Source organism: Monosiga brevicollis, genomic scaffold (genome assembly GCF_000002865.3).
Source record: "Monosiga brevicollis MX1 MONBRscaffold_4 genomic scaffold, whole genome shotgun sequence".
In the NCBI taxonomy this organism is placed as follows: domain Eukaryota; class Choanoflagellata; order Craspedida; family Salpingoecidae; genus Monosiga; species Monosiga brevicollis.
Genome location: NW_001865041.1, coordinates 1648386 through 1673706, shown reverse-complemented (window position 1 = coordinate 1673706; position 25321 = coordinate 1648386). Strand labels below are relative to the sequence as shown.

Genomic DNA, 25321 nt, shown 5'->3' with positions numbered 1-25321 from the left:
TTTACGCCAACAATTTGGGTCTAAAGTGTTGTACAACGCGAGTGATGAAGGCGCCATTCGCTACGATGGAACTGACGTGAGCTTTGGATTTCCGATGCTGGCCCAGAGCGTCCTGGACAGTATGTACGAGTTTCCGGCCTGGTTCTCGCCTAGGATGCGTCTGCATCTTCGTTATGTCACGGAGTTTGGTCGTGAAGCAGAAGCGGTCGTGCGCGCTAGCTTTGCGAACTACTATTCGAAAGATGATCACAAGCTCAATTTTGACCCGCAAGACATGCACATTCTTCGACACACAGAGGACACAGAGGACACAGAGGACACAGAGGACACAGAGGACACAGAGGACACAGAGGACACAGACTTATGGACGATGTATGCTGGTACAACCAAACTGGACTGGCCGGCTCTTCAGCAATTCAATCATGTCGTGGACGAGCAACCTGATCATCGCGGCTGTGATGTTGCATGGTTCGTGGTGGAAGACAAGACTGTCATGATCCATCGCTGCCAAGTTAAGCTCGGCCTCAACGGCGGTAAACCAGTTGGACCAAGTGAGGTGGAAAGGTGGGTGGATCTTTTGATTGGCAAGACGGCTCGGAAAAAAAAGACCCCATTCGGCTTGGAGGCCTTGAAGAAGTTTGAAGCTTTCCTGCAAAAGCAAGATCGTGACGTCAAGGTGAAGGTAAACTTTCACCTTGTTGTGACAAGACCGCTCACAAACCCAGTTGCCCTGGAGAAGAAGTTTCAAGACGAAGTCCACCGTTTGTACAAGGACATTGGCAGCTTTGATCTTTGGCATCACAGACGCTGTGTTGACCAGCTATGGCCATCAGAAGTGGTCAACTGGGCTATGAAACAAGGCCTGCAGGCTTACTGCTCATCGAGCCCGTAGCGAGGGTCAGTTCTGTTTTCATAGTAGTGATTGGCACCGTAAAACGACAAATTTCAATCTTGACCAAACAGCAATTATTTCTCATTGGTGTCACAACCACAACCAGAAGAAGAGAGCCATGAGGCGTACTCAGCGTGTTCCTATAGAAATTTGTCTGACAACAAAATGATGACATGAGGTTTTTTTTTTCCCTGTGCTCAAGAGAAGAGCCGAAATGGCAGTCGTGGGCGGTCTGCGTCGACGGACGCTTGGAATGCTGGCTTTGTTGGCTGGTTTGGTTTTGTTGCTGGCCGTGGTGTCTTCGGTGGACGGTGAAGGTGGGCTTGCGGTTCTCTGCATATTCTTGGTCAGGTCGGTCCCGAACTCAGAGCGGATGCGCTCAATACTGAGGACCTTGGTTGACTCGCCTTGTAGTGCCAGCATATGACTTTCCAAAGTACACTTATCGGCGCAAGAATCGCTGGGTGGGTCGACTCGCCTCGGTGTCAGGAGCATGCTCCATTGATGTTCGGGTCCTTTCGCAGTGCACTGCTGCCCGGTGCAGCCGGCTGCTCGAGCTCATTGCAGTCGCGCATGCGCAGGCCAAAGCTGTCAAGGCTGCGTTCAAGCGCTGCGAGCGCGTCTGCCAGGAACAAAATCAAACGGCGTTTCTGGACGAGCCCGAGCAACTTTTTGTCCTGACCTGTACTCGTCAATGTGTTTCACCGACCTGCTACGAGGAATTCTACGTTTCGGATCCGGTACGCAACGCACAGACCGGGGAGCGTTCTCGGCAGATGAGTAAACGCAAGCGCCGCTGACAGTGTTTTCGTCAATCTTCGTCCTTTGTCCTTTCTCCCTCCATGCCTTTCTGCTTTTTGTAAATGTAGCTCGAACCTGGAGAAGTGGATGTTCGTCTCACCAGCTTCAAGGGGTGTGCGACCCAGGTGAGACCGACGTCTCAGGACTACAAGCAGCATTGACGGTTTGTGTCACCCGACTCATTTGATGGTCTGGTGATTGCAACAGGAGTACAAAGAGAAAGGCATCACACCGTCCATGCTAGGCGAGCATCTCCGCGAAGACCGAGCCGAAGAGTTGTGATCGTGTTCATTGCCGCAGGTACCCACTTTATCTTACAGTTAGTCGTGACGCAGAGGTGACGACCACACTTGGCGCTAAGCGCTATTACAGACAGAAAGGCAGCTAACCAGATCCGAATCGACAAATAACGAGGCGCGCACAGATGATTTCTCCTTTGCCCGATCTAGCTTTTTGCCACAAGCAGTTTCAGAAACCTCTCAATTGGTCGACAAGAAGAAAACAAAACAAACAAAACATAGTACTCTACCCATGTGCTTCCGTGTTGTGAGGGACAAAACCCAAGAACACATCAAAGCAAAACAGAGCAAGGCGGTGTCCTAACGGCGACCTCAGGCCGCGGTGACGACTCGTACGGATGAGGGCCTACGGGCCTTTAAAGAAAAACGCCTTGGTGAAGGGGTCTTTCATTCACATGCCACGAGGTTAGGCCTCCACGAGCGCCATGGCATGACAACCAAGGGCCAAGCGACAAACAAGTTCCGCCCTGGGCTGCGCCGCCTGCAGCGCCAGCAAAGCCTGCGTCGCGGCAGCACGAGTGCTTGACGCAGCGTCCAAATTCGTCTCGCGTTGCGCGCGCCGCACCAAGCGACGACACAACACGGTCATTTGGTGTGCCAGTTCGGTCTCCTGGTCAATTGCGACTTGGGCTTGCAACCAGTGGGCAGCCAACTCGCAGCACTTGGTGACCTCAGGCGCGGCCAGCTGTGTACTCCAAGCCACGGCGCGCACCATCAACGCCTGGCAGGGAGCCTGTAGCAAAGGGGCCAAACGCTCCGATCCAGCCTGCAGCAAGTCGTCCACCAAGCCAACTGTGGTCATGTAAACGCGCATGAGGAGCTGCTCACGCTGTTGCACCTGGGCTGCATTCATGCTTCCCGTGACGGTGACCCTTTCTTGGAGGCTTAGCATGGCGGGCACCAGCGTTTGGACCATCAGGGCAACCTCCACCAGCTCCGGGCTGGTTCGAAGGGAGGCGTAGAAGCTAGCACTGAGGCGCAACACCTCGACCAAGTCCACCCACAGCTCCAACAAGTGCAGTGAGGGCCTGCAGTCGTCCATTAGCCCCAGGCGTGCTGCCAACCATGGGAGAAGGCCAAAACGCCTGCTCAAGTCGCGAACGCCCGCCGAGTGTTGGCACGCCTGGCGCAGCAAGCGTAGAACCTCGCCCAGCAGGGTCACGTCGCATACAGGCGCCAGAGCAAAGCTCATGACCAGCTCAAAAACGTGACGACGGCTAACGAGGGAAACAGAGCATGACTGAGCATGGTGCTTGCACGAAGTAAAAAAAGGGGGGGGGTTCAAAAAAGTCGAGTAGCAAAAGAGCTTCCACCAACCAAAGAATGAAAAAGTCGGCTTCCGATTGTAGCGAGGCCGTCAGGAAGCGAAAAAGCCTGCGTAAGCATGAGACACAGCCCCAGTCATTGATGTTTAGTATCAGAAGACGGCCTTTTCAAGCCGACATGGCACTCGGTTCAAGGCATGGAAACTGACCAGCGGCGTTCATCGAGCTGTTGCATGTCCGAGCTGTACAGCAGACGGAAGAAGAGTGGCGTGTCCTCAAGGTCCAAGAACGGTCGTGAGGTAATGTACTGCATCAAAGCAAGTGGAATGTCAGTTGAGGAGAAGCGTGAACATGCATCATCCTGTGTCCATTTGGAACCAAACTCGCTCTCTCCCTTTTTCAAGCATGCGGCTCGAGAAATACGACCGCTGGGGCAACCAAACGCACATCTGTGACGATGGGATGCATGGGCACTGAATCAGGTCGAAGGGCAAGCCTTAAGGCACGGGCCACAAACAGTGCGTGTACTGTTTGCAGAGGCCCGGCCTCCAACATGCCAGGATCCATCGAGTTGCCAAGCAGATCCAGGTGCACTTCGACGGCAAATTTGATGTCTGATGTCGACTCCTTAAGATGCTGGCGCAGCAGTCCCAAGATTCCGGCGGCCACCAAGCGCACTGATGCATCCTATTTTGTGCAAGAGAGCAACAGAGCAAATTGAGCAGACGGACAGGTTGCAGCAGCAAAGAGGGCGCGTTAAAAGGTTGAAAGGGGCAGCGGCAAGGCGAGACGACAGAATGACAGCATGACATGAACGCTCCTCCGTTGCAGACAAGGCGAACCTCAGAAGTAAGGCAAAGAATGACAAAGCTGAGAACGTTGCAGTCGACAAGCTCACGCAGCAGGTCCAGCTTAACGTCCGCGACGCAGAATCGAGCCAATGCTAGGATAAAGCGTGGATCATACACCGCTGTCACCAAGTTGGTGTTGCGGTTTGATGATGCAAGAGTCTCCATCGAGGTTGTGTCCGGATCCATGTCCGTGTCTAGATCCATGCCACCAGTCGCCTCTTCGCTGTCGTGCAAGCGCCGTTCACGCGGAAACGCGCGCAAAGTCTCTTGCATGCGCAGCTCGTCGAGTCGACCAAGGCCCGCTCGGCAGGCGGCTGATTGACGCAGGTCACCCACACCCTATGAAAGCAGAGGAAAGGCAGGCAGGTTCCACAAGATGTTGTGAGACGCGAATCGTGCAGCACTTGGGGCATTTGGACAGGCTTTTAGAGCACACATGACAAGACGATAAAAAAAAAGAAAAAAGATAGCACATTGCGAGGCCCCATACCGAGAGGGAGTGGCGGGCAACATCGGCTTCTTCACCGACGATGCATTGCTCCGGTCCACATCCACGACCGCTGCTGGTTTCCGTTTCGGCCAACGACTACGCCAGTGACAACATCACTTAAGCGAGATCGGTTTCCTGCAGCCGCAACAAAGCACCGATGCCAACAAGGGCTACGTACGCGTTGAATGAGGCAGTCCACTGCCTCAAGAGTGCCATGATAGGCAACAGCCAGTGTATCACCCAAAGCCCCTTGCAATGACTGTGCAGCGAAGGCAGACACAGTGAGCACACAGAAAAGCAACATGGGCTCGCAAGGCAAGCACGCATAACCATTTCAGTGCATCAGCAGACCTCTGGTTTGCGCTTGACAAGGTATAGCAGCAACTCCACCACCGCCCGGCGTTCTATTGTTCAAGCGGGAGATGCAAGGTATTCTCTCGGAATGAATTTGACCAACTGTCGTCTTACCTAGGTGGGTGCTGGCGTGAATAAAACGGGATGCATAGTGCCACCGCCCGTTTACATACCAGCTTGATTGTTGTTGAGAACCTTGCGTAAGAGGGGCGAGCTTGCGCATTGACTCGTCAGGGTATACAGATCCACAATCGAATTTGTACCCCCCACAGCTTCAAGACGCTCCATCGTTCTGTCCAAGTGATTATCAGGGTGACGTTGGTAACCAAGTTTTTGAGACTAGCGTGCTGTTTGCAATCTTTAAAACACTAGAGACGGAACGGGCCATGGCAAGCGGTCGAGACTCACTGGTAATGATCGGTCACCAGTCGAAGGATGTGAATGTCCAGATCGAGGTAGGAGAGGCCAAGAAGAGCGGCGACTGTTTCGTTATAAGCAACAAGAGCAGCATCCACTTGGGCCATGGGCAGCACGCCAGGCAAAGGCGCGGTGGTGGCCAAGCGGTCTGCCATGGTGCAAATCAGTTGGCATGCATAACGTAATGCCAGACTGCCGACTAAAGACAGACTGGTGGAACTCGCCACCGTGTTAAGGGATCGCCGCAACTGGGTCACGGCCCGTCCCACCGTGACTAGCGCATGTGTCAGATCGGCCAAAAGCATGGTCCATGGCCTTTGATCTGAGATATCGACCAAGCCAGGAGGGTAAGAGCTCTACAACTCCCAACATCTTGCGCATATCCCATTTCCTAGCGCCATGTGCGGTCGAGTCTGACGACAACTTACCCTGCTTCGCTCGAAGAAGAAGACGAACCAGCGTCACAGCCTCGGGGTTGTCCGAAAGCGCGCCCTCGGCCAGGTTTGCTTGAGTAGGACCACAAACGCGAGCGGCAAGCAAACCGGTCTAAAAATATGTCAATACCACAGTATGCGCGAGTTGAGTGCAGAGGCTTCCATGTCTATGCCTGCCCGGGCCAAACCAGCCCCTTACCGCATCCTCGTTCTGTTCAAGTACGACTCCAGTGACCATTTCCAGACCAGGAGACTGCGATGTAGCCAGTTGCGGCAGGCGATCCCAAGCGCCTAGGAAGACGCTAGCATCGGTGCCAACCAGGCTGCTCAATGGCTTACAAAGCCTCTCCACCTCCGCGAAGGGGGGAAGATTGCAATGACGGCAAGCTTCGCGCAGCATGGTTCGAGGAAAAGCCACGAGCGAGGCCGGGTTTCTATCGTTGGGAAATTCACAAACGAGTAAGAGCGATTTCCATCCCCAGGGTGCCGCAAGCATCGCACATTGATAGCAAAGCCGAAAACTGGACGGGCCAATACACAAAGCGAAAAAGTGTGTGTGTGTGTGTGTGTGTGTGTGTGTGTGTGTGTGTGTGTGTGTGTGTGTGTGTGTGTGTGTGTGTGCGAGGACAGGCTGGAAGGGCAAGCAAAGAGTTACATACGTCAGGAATTGAGACGAGATGAGGCCAGCAAGAGCAGGGATATGTGTGCTGAGCCACTCGAGAAGTTTGTCCGTAGTGGTGGACTGCACCGGGCTGTTCAACAGCGCTGACACGTCGAGTTTGGCGAAATCTAGCAAGACCGCGTGAACCGACACAGGGCAAAAACATTAGAATGCAGCCAACAAGAGAGAGTATGCCAAGTCGTCGCATTGGCCAGCCAGGCGCCAACGTGGGGCAAGTGGAAGTTGTGACTGGCAACATACCTGCCCATTTGAGTTCTAGATCACTGGCATCGGCCAAGTAACCCAGCTCGAGCAAGACCTCGACCACCCCGGGGTGGGTAATGCCTTGCTCCAGCTGAATAATCAGTAGAGCGTCAAGAACGGGTGTGAGGGCGACAGGTAGCACAGTGGCCTCATGTTCGCGCAGCGCTTGGAGTGCGGCGAGAAAGCACGGCTGAAAAGCTTCCAGAGAAGGTTTTGGAGAATTTTTGGTCAGTGTTGCCACCATGAGCTGGATTGCCGTCGTTAGCTCTTCTGGTTGCAAGCGAGGCAGCAAGGCCAGGGTCAGGGCCATGGCCGGTGCGACAGCAATGTACTGGCCGTTCACTGGAATCATGACACGTTCACGGTCGCTTGCCGCTTCAGTTGTGCCCTCGATCGCCAGCTGAATAAGGAGCTCAGCCGTGATGTGGCCTTCACTCAGAGCAACGGCACCGAGCTCCAGCACGGTATCCAAGATGGCAGGTTGCGGTTGTGCTTGCTGTGCGCAGAGCTGCAACAAAGTCAACCCATGTTGTAATCCACGGCGAGCTGCCTGACCAGCCAAGTCGGCCAGACCTGGGCGAGCGAGCAGCTTCACAACCAAGCCCACGTACAAAGAGATCAGGTGACGCCACATTTCCGCACGGGCATCATCTTCCGACTCGCCGTTGATGCCGTGTTGCCGAACTGCTTGCAATTCGCGGGTTAGATCCGTATCAACACGGCGCAGCAAGAGCGCTTGCTGTGAAGCCGACCCGTCAGCCCAACTCGGGTGGTACAGTAGAGCCTCAAGGGCAGCCACTCGTGCGGTGATGCTGTCTGTGGCGAGGGTGGCTTCCAAAAACACCACCGGGATGCGAAGCAGCTCGACAGCGGGTGTCAAGGGTGGCTTGGCAGATGGAAGAGCATGGGCACCGCGCGCTCGTATTTCAGCGGCGAGGACCGATGCCGTGAGCCGCGTGTGGGGCAGGGGTGTGGAAACCAGGTGCTGTAGACGATTGCCGGCCAAGACGCCGGTGGCAATATCCGTCACCGACCGAGCCAGGCTGACGGGATCACGGGCCTTGTTCCCGGCGAGTTGCCCCTTATCGTTGTTCTGCTGTTGATGGGCAACCACCAGCTCACGTGCTTGTGCAAATGCCTCAGTGCTGGTCTGGGCAGGCTCAATGGCTAGAGCCAAGAGGGCAGCCGCGGCCAAAAGGCGAGGAGCAGCGGGGATGCTATCACGCTTGGTCCACTCGGACAGGAGGCGCACTTCGACCCAGTGGTGTGGATTTGTGGACATGTGCAAAAGGACGTAGCAGACGTACAGAACGGCAGAGGCCTGGCGCCCATCTTTGGCATAGTGCTTGAACCAGTAATCCAGTTGATGTTGGGCTACGAGGCAAAGAGGCGATTGATCCGCGGGCCACGGCTGGCCACTCTCGTCGGCCAACTGGGACGCGCGGTCCAGCCATTTGAGACTTTGTTTGGCCGTTTGTAGATAGATGATGTCCAAGGTAGCAATGGCCACGGGGTCACTGGGAAGAGCATCAATCCAAAGGCCCGCCTCGAGCTCGTGCGCGGGTAGACAGCCATCCAAATGAAGCAGTTGCTCTACAAGCATGCGGCGTGCCAAGGTGCGCACATCTCGTGACTCGGTCCAGCTGTAAAGGGCCAACAAACAGCCAAAGCGGCTCAAAGTGTGCAATTGAGCCTCCTTCTGACCCGCACGCGGCGGGCCCACCACCAAGCGAGCGCTGGGCACCGTGGCAGACCATTGCACGTGACTGGCTTTGCGCAGAGTCTGCAGCAGTGCCATTTGGACTTGGTCCGGGGTTGTTCCCAATTGGTGCGGAGCGGGCATCCAGCGTCCCATATCGTAGGCCAGAGCCCAGACGGGAAAGATGGGTTGGTACAGTTGAAGGATCGCAAGGTAATTGCCCACAGCGGCGGGCCAAGCAGGCGTCAGCTTGGACAGGACGGCAATGGCTTTGAGTACGTCTTGGGGGTCAGGTAGGCGGCCACGCAGGGCCACGAGCAGGGCCGAACGGAGTCCCACCAGGCGAGAGCCCCCCGAGACTTCCAGTTGCAGAGTGACCATGGCGCGCCGGAGCACGGCGACCAGGCAACGGCCGGTGGCGTGCAAAATGAGAGGCGAGGAGGAGCTCAGGCATCGATGCAAGACGGACTGGCGCAGACATTCAGGCAAGATGGATTCAAGACGGTGCGACAAAGTGCCCACTGCGCCGAACCAGCTGGCACCAGGCAGCGGCAATTGAAGGGCTTCAGCAGCCAGCGTCATGGCAGCCAGCCAGCGGACTACCAGCTGAGGCTCGCATGACAGCGAGGGCTGAGCAAAATACAGGGGCAACAGCTCGGGGCAGTACTGCGAGTATCGGTTTACAATGAGGGGGAGGATGGGGCAGGTGAGTTGTTCCGTTTCTCAAAAGCCAGGGACAGGAATGCAGCTCTTGCTGCGCGCAACCACTTGTCGTACCTTGAGGATAGTCAAGGCCAGCTCATGTTTCAGTGAATCCTCAAGGGGAGAAGACAGAGAGCAAAGGAGCTTGAACAAAACGTGGTTTCCCACCTATCAGAGTCAGGACCAGGGGCACCAGGCGTGAGGTACCTTGGCCACGTGTGCGTGCGTGAAAGAGAAGCAGAGTTGCTGAGCACCTTGTCACGCTGCCAATCACGCTGCCAGACAAGATCATCGTTGCTACCCGCCGCAGGAGAAGGCTTGGTTTCCGCAAGCTCGGTCGGAGGGGCAGCGGCAGCAGTTGCGGAAGAGGTGAGCGCGTCATCAGTGTCAACGGCTCTCAAGTCGGACAGCTGGCCCGTGACGAAGTTCAGGCCGCAGCCCGGGTCACGGACAACGAGAAGAAGAAGTTCGTGTGCATGATGCCGCACGGTACGCTTGCTATTCGGGCGCCAGCGTTTGGGCAAGGGTGTGCCATCACTTGCCAAACTTCCCGATATGGGATTGGTGGCTTCATCTTTGATCTCATCTCCCTCCACAGTGTCCGCTTCAGCCTCCTCCCCTTCGGCGGTAGCCCCTGCTGCCTCAGGTTCAACGTAAGAGTACAGCGAGCCGATGCGTAGGAGTGCTGAGGGGTTGAGGAGATTGGTCTTGCTCTTGCGCGCAAGACCAGGGCGGCGTACTGCACGTGACAAGCTGTTCAGCAGATGGTGCAGGACAGCGGGACGATCACGCGCCAAGTCGGAAAAGCAGGGCGAGAGCAAGTTGCGGGCTGCAATGACTTGGCTCAAAATGTCATCATCGTCAACGCGGAGAAGGCTGGACACAAACATCACGTAAAGAGAGCGAACGTCCCATTTATCACGTTGCACGCGGTGGCGTGCCAGTGCATGGAGCGCCGAATTGCCAAGATCCAGCGCAACTACGACCTGGCGTGCTGCGCCCGGGGAGTGCTGGACCAAGGCTGTCAATAGGCGCAAAACAGCCTATGCAGACGGTGCGAGAGGTGCCTAGTGAGTCGCGCAAGTGCAGATCTTGGTGCAACCTGACGGGATGAGCCGGGCGGAACGGGGCGCATAATAGCATTGAAGCCAAGGGGAAGGGGGAAGGGGGAAGGGGGCAAGGGTGGCAAGGAGCGAGGGAGGCAAGTCCTTGGACCAGGGACCGAGGGTAGGAGCCCACCTTTTGCTGAGGGAACCGAGAGGACTGCAGGGCCAGCTGGACACCACGCCACTCATCTTGGCAAATGGCACGACACAGAGCCGAGCCAGCTTCACGAAGTTGAAGGTCAGTGCTGGTTTGGCGGACAGTCGCTGCCACGGCATGCTGCAATAGTTTGTTGAATTCAGAAATTGTTGAGCCGGCAAGAGCAGCCAGGAAGCCCGTGGCAAGGCACTGGACGAAGGTTCCCATCAATTACATACCATGACCACATGTATGTCTTTGTACTGAAAGCGGGTGCGCTGCTGCTCCCACACCTGCATCAACAGCTTGCCAGCTGAACGACACAACACGGCAGCAGAATGAAACACTGTGAGCATTGGTGACACACTGTGACAAGCGCGTGTCACAAGTCGAGCCGAAGCGTCAAACAGCGAGGTGGACCAACCTGGATCGACTTGCAGCAAAGCATGCGTGATGGGGGCCAGCTCTTGCTGAGACTCTGACTCGCGCACCAAGGCGTTATAGGTTTCCAGGCCCGGCGAGATGGCCGTTTGAGGATCAGCCAGCTGCTTGCGCAGCGTGGCCAGTTGTTCCTCCACCATGACGCTCCAAATGGGCGTTCGCTCCCCCACCTCCCGCCAGCTCCTTGCTACTCAAGAAGCTACAAGACAGACACACTTGGGCACGTTGGACGGAACCGTCTGACCGTCCCCAAATGAGAGAGAGAGAGAGCGAGAGAGCGAGAGAGAGAGAATGAATGTGTGAGAGAGAGAGAGCGAGAGAGAACCCGCGTGTGCGAGCAGAACACATACACACACACACACACACACACACACACACAACACCTCAATGTCAGACACAAATATGCGGTACTGTGACATTCATCACACTTTATACAATATAGCTATTGGGCCACAACCGGCGAAGCAAAAAAGATCTGACATTAGAAAAAGTGTCATATAATTCACACTTCCGTATCGAGCTGGCTGACAACCTCTGCTCTGTGTGTGTTTGTGTGTGTGTGTGCGTGTGTGTTGGCTCAGAGAGCTCGGCTCGGCTCGGCTCGGCTCGTGTGTGAGGAGGCATTGGGGTTTGATCGAGGGCGGGTGGGAAAGGCCAAGCGCGCATGAGTCTCTCTCTCTCTCTCTCTCTCTCTCTCTCTCTCTCTCTCTCTCTCTCTCTCTCTATGTGTGTGTGTGTGTGTGTGTACAAACGGATAATGGCTGGTTGTAGATGGCGCGTGAGCAATTTATGAGGTCCATCGAGATGGCTGCGCCCTTGCATCGTGTCATCTCCCGGTCCACCCTCTTGCAGGTAAATCCTGTCCTGGTTGAATTATATCGGAACATCGGCTCTCCTCCAACTGCAGCGGGACTTCACTCATTGGGTTGACTGCTTGACCCATCGGCCAGCGGAGTGCGGAACGCGATCCAGCGCTAGCCAACTTCCTCGGCTCCATCCAAGCATCAGCCTTGGGCAATACCACTGTCGAGGGCCAACATGAGGTTGTTATTGAGGTCAGCTGTTTGTGACGGCGCCCGCTGCGTGCACTGGCAGCGAAGCATTGCCCTGGTGGCGAGAGCCGACTCGCTGTAATATATTTCGCCGCGCCATTTGCAGGAGTTGATGGACTACCTTGCTTCAACCAGCTTGTACGCCACCGTCAAGAGCGGGGTCGATGAGATCCTCCAGCAGGCGCGTGGTCATTGAGGACAAGGAGAGGCTGTTTGAGAGCAATTCAGCTCAGCCCTGGCCTGTCCCCATCGCGCCAACTCACCTCACTGCTCACTGCTGTTTGGTGCCATAGTCTACACTACCCTTTAACCCATATGTGCAGCTCGTCCGCTTGGCACGCGGTGCAGCCGCACAGCAACATCTGAGCCGCTATGACCAAAACTTTGTGACACGCCTGAACCATGGGTGAGTCAGACGTTCTCTATGGGTACCTGGTTGCTGCACAGGCATGTGGCCCAGCGTCAAACGTTGTGGTTGCGTTAACAAACGGCCTTTGATGTGCTGCTCAACCCATGCCCTTGCCGGTTTGCATCGGGACGGGCGCTCAGCCTCACCCTTCAGGACGTCCCACGCACCCTGCCGCGAGGCCTGTTCATGCTACAAGGCGAAGAGCCCAACGAGGTCTTTTATGGCACCGAGGCAGCGCTTCAGCTCTTGGACATTCGCACCTACTACGCCCATCAGTTCGTACAAGGCCCATTTGGCTTCAATGGATCCTGTTTCTAACGCTAGCCAAAGCTGGCAGGGGGGTGAAAGTGCATTTCTCATGCATTTCTAATGCTCTTGCATGTCGACGTCACCTTGGTAGAGAGCTGGTGCAAATGGTCTGCAGTCGGTTTCATGGTAGGCCTGTCTGGTTTCTCGCGGCGAGGCGCACCCTGTCCAGCAGTCGGGTGTGCTTGTCATTCATAACTCTGCCGTTCCTCACCATGCACTCGGGTTGCTTACAGTGGCATCACGAAGCAAAGCACATGCGGTCGTTGTCCCCAGCTTACAGGTGGGCAATCGATCCATTTCGCACCTCGTTTGCACGGCCGTATGAGCTGATTCTTTCCTTGATGCTTCTAACTGCTCTGCCGACTGCTGGTGGCTGCGATCGTTCCAGCTGCCCAGCTTTGCTGGTCGTTTATTTAAGCAGGACAAGGAAGTTATCCAGCTCCGCATGGTCAGCATCACGCAACTGGGCCTAAGGGCCGCGCACGTCTCCTAGCCTAGCACAAGGTGGCGGCTCCTTCTCATTTGAACTTGTCGGGTGCATTGTAGGACTTGATTATCCGTAACGTGACAGTTGAGTCGGGCCTTCAGACCGCCTGTGACATCCTGCAGACCGTTTTCAGCCATGCCATGACCGGTACAGACAATTTGCACAGCCTGTTTAGCTGCTTGTATTAAAATCAAAACTGCCCACGCCTCAATGCTTGGTTTACAGTTAGTGCAGATGGGCAGGACCACTTCCTCATCTGGCGCGCCAGCATCAATGGAAACCTGGTTGGTTCACCGGCATGGTTGTGAAAGCCATGACCAAATGGGAAAAGGATCACCTCTCTTCTCATCTCAACCCCGTGACTATCGGCCCCAAAGTACGGCATGGACAAACTGCAACAGGACGCTCAGCTGGAATTTTTGGAGGGCCAGTTGCGACAAGGAAAACAGCTTAGCTCGCTGACGTTGTCAGCGTTTGCACTCGTTGGGGTCTGTCTTATTGTGCCTTCTGCGCCAGCATGCTTCGCTTTTACGCTGCCAAACCGTGATTTTGACCCCATGTCTGGCTTACTCACCAATTGCAGTCGCTGGACGAAGCCAGCCGGGCATGGGCACCTTTGGAAATCGTTGTCTACGTCCATCTTCTTGAGACCACCACCAGCAAAGGTACAAACTCAGCGTTGCAAAAGGCTGCGGCTAGGCATCAACTGCTACTCATTTTTTTTGAAACATGTGCAAACATTTTCTTTTCCCACGTTTAATGCATCGCTTTTGTGGCCCACGGTGCCACTGCGCAGTACCTTTGCTAGGTTACACGGAGCCCCCAGCCACGCCATTTGTCACTGGTGTCTTCCTGGATCGGGATGGCGTCCGCTCTCTCTCAAACCTCGTTTGGAACGAAGGTCTGGGCTCCTTGATTGCCCAACTAGTGATGGTACTGTTTTGACCCCAAAAGCCTGCAATAACCTTCTGCCTTGAATCTGCTGTTAGGCGAGGAGGTGTCAAGCCTCGTTCATGTGGTTGCGGAACATTATCGCTCCCAGAAGCGACCCCACTCCTTTCTTCTCGATCCCACACCCATCGTCTCTTCGGTAAGAAAAAGAATGCGGCGCAATTCTCAGATTGGGCCTTGCATGAAATCACAGTAATCAGGTCACTGAACGCACCCATTTTGCGATCCCACGACAGTTCTTGCTGGAGCAATATTTGGAACATCATGCAAGCCTCACCTCGGCCAGTGCCATAGCGCGTCGCCTCCTACCATCTGTGCGGCTGTGCTACAGGTTTGAGCTAACACATTGATTATAGCCGTGGCTGTCGAGGGTGCAAAACACCGACCGACCTTGACTAACATGAGCCTTGTTTCTGGTCCGAATGTGCGTGGTTGGCCAACCTCTTGTAGCCCAATGGCTTGGCTGATCGAGGGCCTGCGGCAAAGCTGCCGACTCCAGGCCGTCTTGCAGACTGTCGCGCGCTGTCCGCAGCTCAGCGATGTGACGCAACACCTTCTTGATGTGCTCATAAAAACTCTGCAAGCAACTGCGCAACTGGATGTACTACCCGGCGCCGCAGTATGTTGTTGCCCCCGATTCAAGCCTCATCACATGCAGATTGGCCTCACAATCTTGTTGTTCTCCAAAACTGCGCCGAGTTAGACGCTCAAAGCCAAGTACTCCGAGCTTATCCGTCGCTTTCAACGCCTCGCGCGCAGTCAAGGTCAAGCGCAACACCTCCTTTGGTTTGTAGACTGCGTCCAGGCAGATGGCGGAGAGGCCTGGTCATCCCTGCCTTGCATGCGAGTTTGTATCAAGGAATGCGCGTTGCTCAAATCACATGATTGGCCATCTTGGGGGAGGGGGGATAGCGCTTTGCAAGATTGTATTTCTGTGACCTGTGTTGAACTTGATCTGGCGTACGAGGCCACGCGACCACAGCTACCCAAGTTTTACAAGTGGTAGGCATCTTAATCCCTCCCGCTTTTCTATTACGAGAGTATGATCTGGCATTGACATGGGTTTCAAACAACATGGGATCCAGGCATGCTGCGCGCTTGGCGCAAGTTGCGCCCTTGCACGTCGCACCAGCAACACCATTGTCAAAGAAGCCGACACGTAAGCCTGCGTGCCTTGGCCATTCTTCCTGTCCAGGTCGTCTCACTTGTTGTGGCGTCTGACAGATCAAAAATCAAAACGAAATAAGGCAGCCCTTCCTGCCATGTTGGGTAGCAGCGTCAATGTCGACCAGATTCAACGCGGTCAGTTTGCGCGTCGAGTTCCTTGATCCACGGCCGTCCTCTGCCGCTCATGCTCTGGTTATGATGCACAATATTGCAACGATTGACTTCATGCCACAACGACCTCTTGTAGATGTTTGGCTGCACCAGCCCCACGCCTGGGGACTGTACGACCAGTTGGGCGTCAACGTGGCAGAAGCAGCCGATCGCATCCGCGCCGCGCCGTCAATTCGCCATGCAGCTGTGCGCATGCAATACCTTCATGACATCAAGCTGGATCGTACAATCCAAAATGCATTATCTGCGGCTCTCGGCCAAGTGCCCCTTCCAGAGCGACCCTTTGGCATCCTTGAGACGCATCTCACGGAAGGTTAGAGGGCTCTTCAAGCCGAGTGTTCCTCCTCAGGTGTCCAGTTGTTGCCCATGCCACGAATTGGGACCTCGTGTTGAGTGCATCTTCGGTGCCATGGGCACCGACATGAGTTTCCAGTCGAGATTTATGTTATATTATTCACGTTCGACTTGACTCCTTACAGCCATGTGGCATTGCCAGCACTGGATTGAGGCTGACGCGGCCATATGTCGGCGTTGCTGCGACCGCGAGTCGGTACCACAGCCAGCACTGGGCGCACAAGTACACCGTCATGCGGTTTATGATCTATACGGCTCACCAACTGCCCTTACCTTGATCGATGGTCCCACTTTGTTGACGGCTTTTGCCCGCTTTCGGCACGTGTCGTCTCTTTTCCCCATGCGTCTCTCCCGGCTCCGGCTGGAAATGCATTTCTATTTGCTGCGATCGATGCATGCTCGTTGCTTGCCTCATGATTTGTCTTGAAACTCATTGCAGAGGGTTGCGCACGCGTCTGGGCGGTGAAGCTGCAAATGGTGGCGAGCCTCAGTCTTGCTTGGGTATCACAGGTACGTGAGCAAGATTGCGTGGATAGTCATGGCGAGAACGCGTCATAGCTTGCACTCTGATAATGATCCTTTGGGATCGGCTCTCTGCGACATTTGATGCAGATGTGAGCATTTTGAGTGGCCGAGTGCTTGGTCGAACGGTGCGCTGGCACATGGTCGAGCAGTTTTGCCTTCTTGTGGCCGGTAGCCGCAGCGATGCCCTGGATCGCTTCTCTGTCATGCTGGCAACGCCCTTAATTGAGGCCACGGTGCGCTTCGCTTGCCCACCGGGTTGGTGAAGGTGCTACGAGTAGAAGGTGAAGCCGTCTGGCTGATTTGCACGTTAGCCTGACACGCACGCTTGCTCATTGCTGGGTGTCTGCAGCGACATCAACGCCACGGTCAGCTTTTGATCTTGAGCATTAATACGGCTCACGCCGTGTGGACACCGAGTGACATTGATGTCAACGTCGAGGACTTTACGGCTTCGCTCGCGCTGGCCATGCAAAATCGCATTGGAATCATTGTCAACTATCTCGTGTGCTGTGGTGATGTGCGTCGTCTGCCACGCTGATGGATCGCGCGAATGATGCCTGACATGGGCATCCAAGGCGCTTCGGCCTGAACGAGTTTCCTTGCTTCGACGCGAGAAGCCGGGCTATTCATTGCTCGACATCCGCTTACTGTTTCTTGTTGACCTGATTGCCCTGTGCCGTAGCATTACGAGGCTGTGAGCAAGACGATCCAGGTTTTCTTATTGAGTGGCGATGATCAAATTCTCCTTAGCCCGGCCGTTCGGGACTTAAGTACGCGAGTCAGATTTAATTCCCTCTCTCTCTCTCTCTCTCTTTTTTTTTTTTCCAATGCAGCGTGTCACGGGTGAAGGGGTGGATTGAGACTCACTGACCTTGGGTCTCCTTGGCCTGGTTTCCGCAGCCCTGGTGTCTCAAGTTACCGTGTATCCTTCGGGCAAAGAGGCATCCTTGGCAGCACGCTTGTGGCAAGCCGCTGCGGCCACTACCTGTACGTGAAGGGCTTTGCTCCAGCTTCTGGTCCATCCACCTGATCCATGCGTGTTCTAACTCGGATGTTTTGCGTGCTTGAAATTTTGATGTTCTGGGATGGCTGGGATGCTTCTTGTGCTTGTAGATGGAACGCATGTGACAGTGCAGGTGAGCTGAAGAGATGATTGAGGGTGCTCAGCTCTGTTCCTGGAGCCTGGCGGGTGCTGACTCACATTGAGGCTTCACGCTGGTTCATGACATCTTGATGCTGCCATGTTGACAGGCGTCTGGCGATCATCTTAAGCGCATGTATGCCGAGGCTTTGGTGTCTGCCCAGTACCAACGAGCCGTTCTGCTTGGGCTCTTGAAGTGAGAAGCGACCTTTCCACCTTTTCCATCCCTTATTCCCTCGCTAGCCCTTTGGCAGAGCTGGGGTGCACGGCGGTCACCTCGTGCTTTGGCTCATGTCTCATCACCCGACCTCGTAAATTGCCATGGGCGATCATGAATGCCGTTGTTGATAGTTTGAAGCAAGAGCAGGTACAAGACGAAGCACCGGCAGCGGGACTATATCGCTTCGCGGAGAGCGCGTGCTCGGCCTTGGTCGTGACTGAGGTGTGTTTGTCGTTCGTAAGCGCACTTTTAGAAGGAGGCTCGCGGGCAGGCTGTCTTCGAGGGTGCAGCTGTGGAAGTCCTGCTTTGTGCGCCCTGTCCTTCTTACTCAAGCGGGAATGGTGATGCTACATCAGGATTTGGTGAATTCTTTGAAGCAACTTGCCACCTTTTTGGTTGAGGTGGATGTTGAACCCGAGCCCAAATTTTGGCGTGCCATTCAACAACACGTGACTTTTACCGCACATTGCTTACAGCAAGTCTTGGGCGTCGGCGTGCTGGGGGCGGGTGGCATGGCGCGCACGCTTGTAGCAGACTGTCTGGTTGCCGTGTCTGCAGATGCGGGCTTGGCGCAACCGACCAGTGATTTGACTGCGGTGGTGCGCGAGCTGAGCCTACAAGAGCCTCCCGGAGCAAGCTCTGAGGTGCCCATGGTTGGTCCAGATCCGCGGCGTCAATTGGCAACGGAGGCGGGATTGAACGCCTTGCGTACTCTGTCCGGGTTTCTGGCAAGCCGCCGCAGCTTGCTCGGCGCAGAGCTTTGGCCACTCTTGGGCATCGACAACTATGTCACGCTTGGCGAGACGCGTCTCCAGGACGACCGTGCATCTTTATCATCCGCTCGCAACCGTGCCGTGACTGCGACGGCTGCCATGCCCAGAGACGCCGTGGCAGTAGAGAACTCAAGGGTGGCGCGACGCCACAAAACGGGTGCCGAGGACGGCGGACTCCAGCCAACGCCACCAGCCTCGCCAAGAACCGGGCATCGTCTGCGCCGTGGCCTCACCGGTGGACCTCGCCAGTCTTTGCATCTACGTCGAGCGGAGGCACCATCATGGTAGAGTTGGAGCATTTGTGGCGCGCAAGTTCAGCAGTCTTGGGCTGTATTGTCGCACGACGCACAGTGAAATTTACGGATTTGGTTTGGAAAATAGAGGGCTTAATAATAATTGATTGACACGTGAACAGTTGTTATGCACGCAGGCGTGCGTCTACGAGGGTTGTTTGATTGCAGAAGCGCGGCACTGGGTGGCAGGCCGAGCATCTCCTTCACCTCAAGAATCTGCTGTTGTGGCAAGGTAGTGGGAGACGGTCTCCGCGATATCCCAAAGAGCATTCGTTGTGCCTTTGCTCACGACGCTCTGGGGCAGCCAGCCGCCAATGTCGCTGTGAATAATGTACTCGAGATGTGTACTTTGACCATCGTCGCCTGGAAATGACCATTGTCACTGATGAGTGGAGAGTGGGACTTGTGGGCAGAGTTTGAGGGGATGCTTGTCTGGGTGTGGTACCTGGGGTGTAAATCATGCCACAGGGGAAATTGGTGCCGCGGACGGCAGATTTGGTGATGGGGAATTGGTCGACGGTCACGCTGGCAGCGAGGTGCTGAATCAGGCCACCGTCCAAGTGTCTGTGTTGTCATGAACATGTCAGAGGCCTGAGCCGGCTGTCGGGGTGAAGGATAGGCATGGTCAGCAACGTACTGCGTTTGGGCACAATCAATAAACTCGCGAGCCGTGATCAATCCCCCCATGACGGCGTTGGTCAGAGTTCGCAGCACTGAAGGGGGAGAGCCCAAAATATGGCAGCGAGGAAGCAATGAGAATCAGCATGCGGCGCAGATGGGGCGGTGGGAGGAAGAAAGCCTTCTTCACCTTGGCGCGATTTCTGGGGAGCCACTGTGTGTGTGAGAATGTTGCTATCCGAGTCGGGATGAACCGCTTTGTCCCACTGGAGGTGGGCGAAAGAACATTCCGATGAGGTTGCGTCATCAAATCCCAGAGGAATGGGGTTAGGGGAATGCCCTTGTTGATGGTGGACAAATCAGACCTGGGCGCGCACGGTATAGTCGTTGAGCAGCTGATGGACACGGGCGGGAGGGGCTTGAAATGTGCCTAATTGGGAAGAGGGCGACGTTCAAGAGAAACAGAGCAGCGTGTAACTGCTCTTGCCAAAAGAGGCCGCTGGGCGAGGTTCCCATACCAGAGAGGCGTAGACAATCGGCTTGGGCCTTGAGACCGAGCGCTTTGAGCGCTCCGCGATCAAGTCGCTGCAAGTGGAACTGCGGGCGCAGAGCAATGCTTAGCATGGGATGGGTGCGCGAGGAGACAAACAGGATTGTGATGTGCCGGGCTCAAACCTGATCATTCTGTTTGACCGTGGTGTAGGCCTCACTCTGCAGCTTGGTCATGAACTCGTGGTGCACCTGAGATCAGGTCAGGCGGCATAGGGGCGTGAGAAAAGCGCCATGGCATCTGGAGGTACAGGCTCACGGTCCTACTCAAGCCCAAACTCGAGGCGCCACCATCGGCCAAAGCCAAGCGCGTGCCGCGAACAGGCTTCACCTCTTTGAAGAAGGCATCGACTTCTGAGCTAGCGAGATCCGCAGCGGCAGTGATGTGCGTTGCTGGCGGCATGCTTGCGGGGGCAGTCCGTGATCTCAGGTTGGCAAACCCCGACGACAGCAGCAGGAGTATCCAGCAACAGGAGGGTCTGAGGGTCTGAGGGCGTGAGGGCGTGAGGGTGTTGCCGAGCTCGAAAGGAGAGATATCAGTAGTGCGTCACAACGTTCAAGGGGTCGCAATCAGGCAATTGCGTTTGTCTGACATCTGACATCTGACATCTGGAGCCCTTGCTCGACAGCTTTAGTAGGGAACGGTGTCTGTTTGGTCTCTCAAAGGGCAGCGCCTCGTGCTGCAGTTTGCTGGGTTCATCGGCGTCATGCAACGGCTCGCGAGGTCATCTCTTTGAGAAGGAGAGCGAGCTGCCGAAGCGCTTGAAGACGACAAAGGCGACCGCCAGGTATTATTCGTTCGCAATCGTTGGGGTGTGATGGTGTGGGATTTTTGACGCACACCATTCTCTTTCTTCAAGAGCAACACCCACAATTATCGGACAAACAATAGATCCGCTGGTCATGGGGTCAATCGTTCTGTGCCGTTTGCTTCTCCCGCCATGTTCACGCGGCAATTGGATTTGTTGTTCCCATGTGGTGCAGGGCGGTGGCAGCGCGGTTATCCGACCGACGACGGTTGCAGCAAAATGAGCGCAACGGGACTCTGCCCTTTCATAACCCATAACGCGCATGAAAAAACATGGACGGTGCTCACTCCTCTCTCCTTTTGACTGGATGCTCGAGAACTCAACGGCAGAATTACGCTTCAAAGGTAGAGAGAGCGTGGAAGGAAAACACAGTGCGTCAGAGACAGAGAGCAAACGGCGAGCAAAAAGACAGAAAACCCCACGTTCCCCAGAGGCAGAGCATGTGCCATGAAGAGCTGGAGTGCTTCATCCAATGTATGTCATTACTCCTGACAATATGTTGGTCACAAATAATTTCCGCGCAAGCACACCACACACACATGCACACACACGCATACAAGGACCCAATCCTTTTCTCTCATAGCAAAGTCCCAACTGCAGACGCAGACGTTGTTGCCTTCACTGCACACACCACAGACGCTTTACGACATGGTTTTTTTTTTTTTTTTTACATCAATGGTGCTTGCGCGCGCGCTGCTGAGGGGTTGGTTGCCTGTGGATGCATGAGAATCATCAGGTTTTCTTCAATCAGGGGCACTCCTAGTAACTTCTGGTTCTTGGCGGCTCGCTCCCACGATGACCGACTGACTGCATCTCAAGGTTACCGCTCCGCTCGGAGCGCTGCCGTTGACTCATCGGCTCCGACACACGGTGGTGGGCATTTTCTTTCCTGCTCGACCACCTGCGCCAAGCCAACCCAGCGCGACCCAAGCCCACCACTCTTGCCGGCTTCTTCACTATTTCGTCATCAATCACAAGCATCCACCGCCAAACCGCTTCGTGGCGTGGCCAGCTACCACCACCACAACAGGTAAGAAAACAACAAGCGTGTCGTGGTCGCTGCCACTTGACGCACTCTGTACTGCCATCAGCTTCTCCCGGCTTCCCTATGGTTGTTTGGGTCCATGTTGCGCGACTGCCGTTTTGTTAGTTTGTGTTTGAGGCACCCATACCCACTCCTTCCTTCTGGCTCTGTCGCAAGTATTGCGACATTCAATATCGTTCTCGCTATTTTCCACCCCTGTCGCTGTCTTGCTCTGGCTGCTTGAAATTGAGTGTGCTCTTTGCCGGCGCTGCCGTCGACCAGACCCGTCTACCGCGACCAAAGCCCCGCCTGACCTCCGGCTTGGCCGCTCTGTCTGCCCTTCTCCCCCTGTTTGCCTTTTCCAGAACCGTCACCATGCTGTTGAGTAGGTCTCTCCGCTCGACAGCCGCCGTTCGGCTGGCGACCCTGTCGTCTTCAGTGTCCAGCAGGCATTCCACGCGCCGCGCTGCCAGCACTACCTCCCTACAGGGTATTACTCAGCTGACGGAAGCCGATCGTCAGCCCTTTGTCGACGTCTTTGCACCATCGGCCAGCCACGGCACCCTGGCCAGCGTTGATTTGGCCCAGGGCTGGCGGGATCTTGCCCAACACCCGACGTTGGGATCCCTTGTGGAGCTGGCTGATGAAATGCCCTGGATCCGTGACAATGGGCAACCCGGCCTTCTCCAGCAGCATCGCTTTGCTGCCTCGGTCGTCGATCACTTACCCAACCACACCCAGACCATCTTAGATATGTGTCTCGAAGTCTTGCGGACTGAGGCCGGCCCCGACCGTGACCGCCTTCTGGCGCAGCTCGCCAACCTCAAGACCATGTTTGCTTACTTTATCAACAACTTTTGTTACGAGCCCTGCCGTCACCGCTTTGCGGTAACTCAAGACCCCAATGACGTGGGCTCGGCTCACTTTTTCGTTCCCGCCAACCTGGCTCAGCCTCGTTCCCTGCTCAGTCTCGCCTTTGCTGACCACCGGCCCGAGTACCGCTGGCAAAACTACAACGAATACTCTCCCGCCAACTGCATTGTGCGCGACCCCAGCCAACCGTTGTCCCGCGAAAACGTAACCACCGTTATCCGCTCCGAAGGTAGCCCGGACGAGATTGGGTTCATCACCAACCACTACGTGCAGGAGTCCTTGACTGCCCCTTTGATCGAGTCAGCTTTGACCATTGCCCACTTGCCGGAAGAGCTGGGTCAGGCTCGCACCCTAGACACGGCCACCCGCCAGCGCTTTAGCGAAACCCTGGCCGGATCGTATCACCGGGCCACGGAAGCCATGCAGCGCATCAACGCCGTCAACCGCGAGATGCCCAAGTGGTGTACGCCAGCCGGCTATGGCGAGCTGCGTGTCTGGATCCCGGGTCCCAAGGGTCATAATGGTCCCTCCAAGCTCTTCCCGCAACAGGGTGTCATGATGGAGGGCTCTGCAGCCCTGGGGTTTGCCGATTACGACTTGTCTCGTGGAGAAACGGGTGCCATGACCACTATCCTTGCCACAGCACGGCGCATGTCCCTCTTCATGTATGATGCGGCCCGCTACGGTGAAAACGAGCTGACCTCGGCCCAGGCCGATTTTGACCGCCGACGCGAGCCAGGCCAACAACGTCTGCTCTTTGATCTCGGTACTCAGGAAACCCAGCAGCGTGCCCGGGCCGCTGTGGACGGCCTGGACGCCCCCGTCTTGTACCACCTGATCCATCTGCGCAACGAAATCGTGACCCACAACTTGACACACTACGGCTATAGCGTCAACTACATCTTTGACAACCGCTCCACGGGCAAGCAGTCGCTCTTTGAGGCCACCGGCGGCACCACGCACAGCTTCCTGCCCACCAGCGCCCTTGCTAACATTGATGATACTCTGCACGAGATTGATGTTCTTCGTGCCCGTCGCTCTGAGCTCGAGTCAGCCCAATGGGAGGACATTGCAGCCATTGAGGAACGCATGCTTCGTTGCAAGCGCCAGGCCGAGAAGAGTCGCACCTATTTTGCAGACATTGCTGAGCATCGTAGCAGCACTGAAGGCGAACGCTGGTCGGCTACGGCTTAGTTCTCTTGTCATAACGCATGCACGACTGGCAACCAAACGTTTTTTTGGGTCTATACTTTTCGCCAATAGCCCCCAATCACCAGCGCGCAAAGAGTTTGCCCAGTCTCCCCGTTCGTCTTGCGCTTCGTTTTTCTGCTTACTCTTTGACTTGAGGGTAGCATTTCTATTTGTCTCTGCCGTCCCATCTGTGTCGAGTGGTCGAGTAGCCGCGGCTGCCTGCAGCTAACGTTTTTCAAAGTGAATTGATTTCTTTTTCTCGTTTTAAAACCCTTCTCTGAACGCCTTCCTCATGCATGCAAAGGCCGGATCCGCAAGATTGATCAAGTTTGAAGTTAATTGCGCTTGAACACAAGAGCTGCTCAGGCGGAGCTCCAGAATGAACCACCAACTGACAGGTGGGCGAGGAAAAGGCTCCTTTTACCAGATGAGATGGCGCTTACAGGTTGCAGGCGTCGCCGGAAATGATGGCATACTGGCCAGTGCTGGCCGAGAACACGGTGGTGCTCTGGATCATGGTGGGAATTGGTGTTGCCACCTGTCAAGTCGTGTGTACAAACACGTACATCGGGTGAGATGGAAACATACATCAACAAACCAAAACCCAACAAACCACCAAGACAATAGGCAACCAAGTTTGCTCACCTGGCAGATGTATTGGGCCGAGTTTGGCTCGTAGTTGAGACCACCGGGGATGGCCTGGCCCGAAAAGCCTGACACAAGGGGGTTGCAAGGAAAACGTAAAAAAAAAAAAATGAGAGGTCAGACATCTGGGCATTGAAGATTTAGCCATTCATCATCCTAATGCCATCGTGCATTTCGAAGGTTGTTTGGGCGGGGGGAAATCGGCGAGGATGCGCTCACCAAAGGTAGGGTTGTTGATGGACATGACGCAGGAGTAGCCTGGATAGGCGGTGGCGGTCGGGGCTGGGAGGGCAGTTGAGCCGACGGGCATGGTGGCCGAGCTGTTCTTGGGCTTGATGTCAGAGCTGTAGTAAGGGAAATCCGTGGTCAAGACCTTGTAGGTACCCGTGGCGCACCAATCGGCCTGTCCGGTCGAGTTGTTGGGGAACCAGCACTTGTATCTAAGCGCGCCCACGAGTGCCAGACACAAACGCCAGCAGCAAACCGTGAGGCACGGTGTCGCTGAATCTCAAACACGGGCTGGATCTCAAACGCGGGCTTGGAGGAGGGAGAGCCGATTGCTTACCCAGGGCCTTCGCCGTTGTCAATGTTGTTGAGAGTACCAGCGCCACCGGGGCAAGAGCAGTAAAACATGGGCGAGCTGTAGTTTTGGTAGTTGGCCCAGTGCACGGCGTATGCCTTCGAGGGCACGGGTTGAGCGGGCGTGCTGGCCACCCACTTGCCGCAACCCAGCACCCCCGAACCCGCCAGGAGCATCAAGGCCACAGTGGCCATCAAAGTCATGCGCACCATCATCTTGTCAACTCACTGCGGAAGAGTCCCCAGAGATTGGCCGCACACACACACACACACACACACACACACACACACACACACACACACACACACACACACACACACACACACACACACACACAGAGACGTCACACACAACACACACACACACAC

General features: G+C 55.5%; 5 protein-coding genes across 5 annotated transcripts; 2 read left to right on the top strand and 3 right to left on the bottom strand.

Annotated features, from left to right (window-relative positions):
- Positions 1-2398: 2398 nt before the first annotated feature.
- On the bottom strand, positions 2399-10952 carry MONBRDRAFT_23642 (uncharacterized protein; the record flags this gene model as incomplete). Its single annotated transcript, XM_001743714.1, has 20 exons — positions 2399-3209; positions 3310-3366; positions 3467-3564; positions 3705-3944; positions 4100-4447; positions 4599-4694; positions 4777-4857; positions 4950-5002; positions 5126-5244; positions 5361-5517; positions 5581-5691; positions 5798-5915; positions 6003-6237; positions 6463-6592; positions 6726-9093; positions 9205-9297; positions 9618-9882; positions 10369-10499; positions 10611-10684; positions 10796-10952. The coding sequence occupies 20 exons, from the start codon at positions 10950-10952 to the stop codon at positions 2399-2401; spliced, it is 5742 nt and encodes a 1913-aa protein (XP_001743766.1).
- A 524-nt stretch (positions 10953-11476) lies between these two features.
- Positions 11477-18659, top strand: MONBRDRAFT_23641 (uncharacterized protein; the record flags this gene model as incomplete). The annotated part of the gene is made up of 24 exons (XM_001743960.1): positions 11477-11554; positions 11584-11664; positions 11763-11867; positions 12158-12270; positions 12414-12552; positions 13129-13216; positions 13295-13353; positions 13401-13445; positions 13653-13734; positions 13866-13970; positions 14059-14159; positions 14257-14351; positions 14724-14806; positions 15245-15322; positions 15435-15671; positions 16154-16222; positions 16325-16470; positions 16587-16754; positions 16920-17007; positions 17138-17224; positions 17351-17373; positions 17489-17574; positions 17730-17820; positions 17955-18659. 24 exons carry the CDS (start codon positions 11477-11479, stop codon positions 18657-18659), a joined length of 2952 nt encoding a protein of 983 aa, XP_001744012.1.
- A 213-nt stretch (positions 18660-18872) lies between these two features.
- MONBRDRAFT_23640 (uncharacterized protein) lies at positions 18873-20234 on the bottom strand (the record flags this gene model as incomplete). Its single annotated transcript, XM_001743713.1, has 8 exons — positions 18873-19027; positions 19110-19228; positions 19302-19377; positions 19473-19548; positions 19648-19712; positions 19801-19879; positions 19958-20023; positions 20091-20234. The coding sequence occupies 8 exons, from the start codon at positions 20232-20234 to the stop codon at positions 18873-18875; spliced, it is 780 nt and encodes a 259-aa protein (XP_001743765.1).
- Positions 20235-22039: 1805 nt separating this feature from the next.
- Positions 22040-23731, top strand: MONBRDRAFT_23639 (uncharacterized protein; the record flags this gene model as incomplete). The annotated part of the gene is made up of 1 exon (XM_001743959.1): positions 22040-23731. One exon carries the CDS (start codon positions 22040-22042, stop codon positions 23729-23731), a length of 1692 nt encoding a protein of 563 aa, XP_001744011.1.
- Positions 23732-24167: 436 nt separating this feature from the next.
- On the bottom strand, positions 24168-25168 carry MONBRDRAFT_6490 (uncharacterized protein; the record flags this gene model as incomplete). The annotated part of the gene is made up of 4 exons (XM_001743712.1): positions 24168-24266; positions 24374-24441; positions 24593-24813; positions 24939-25168. The coding sequence occupies 4 exons, from the start codon at positions 25166-25168 to the stop codon at positions 24168-24170; spliced, it is 618 nt and encodes a 205-aa protein (XP_001743764.1).
- Between the last annotated feature and the right edge of the window lie 153 nt (positions 25169-25321).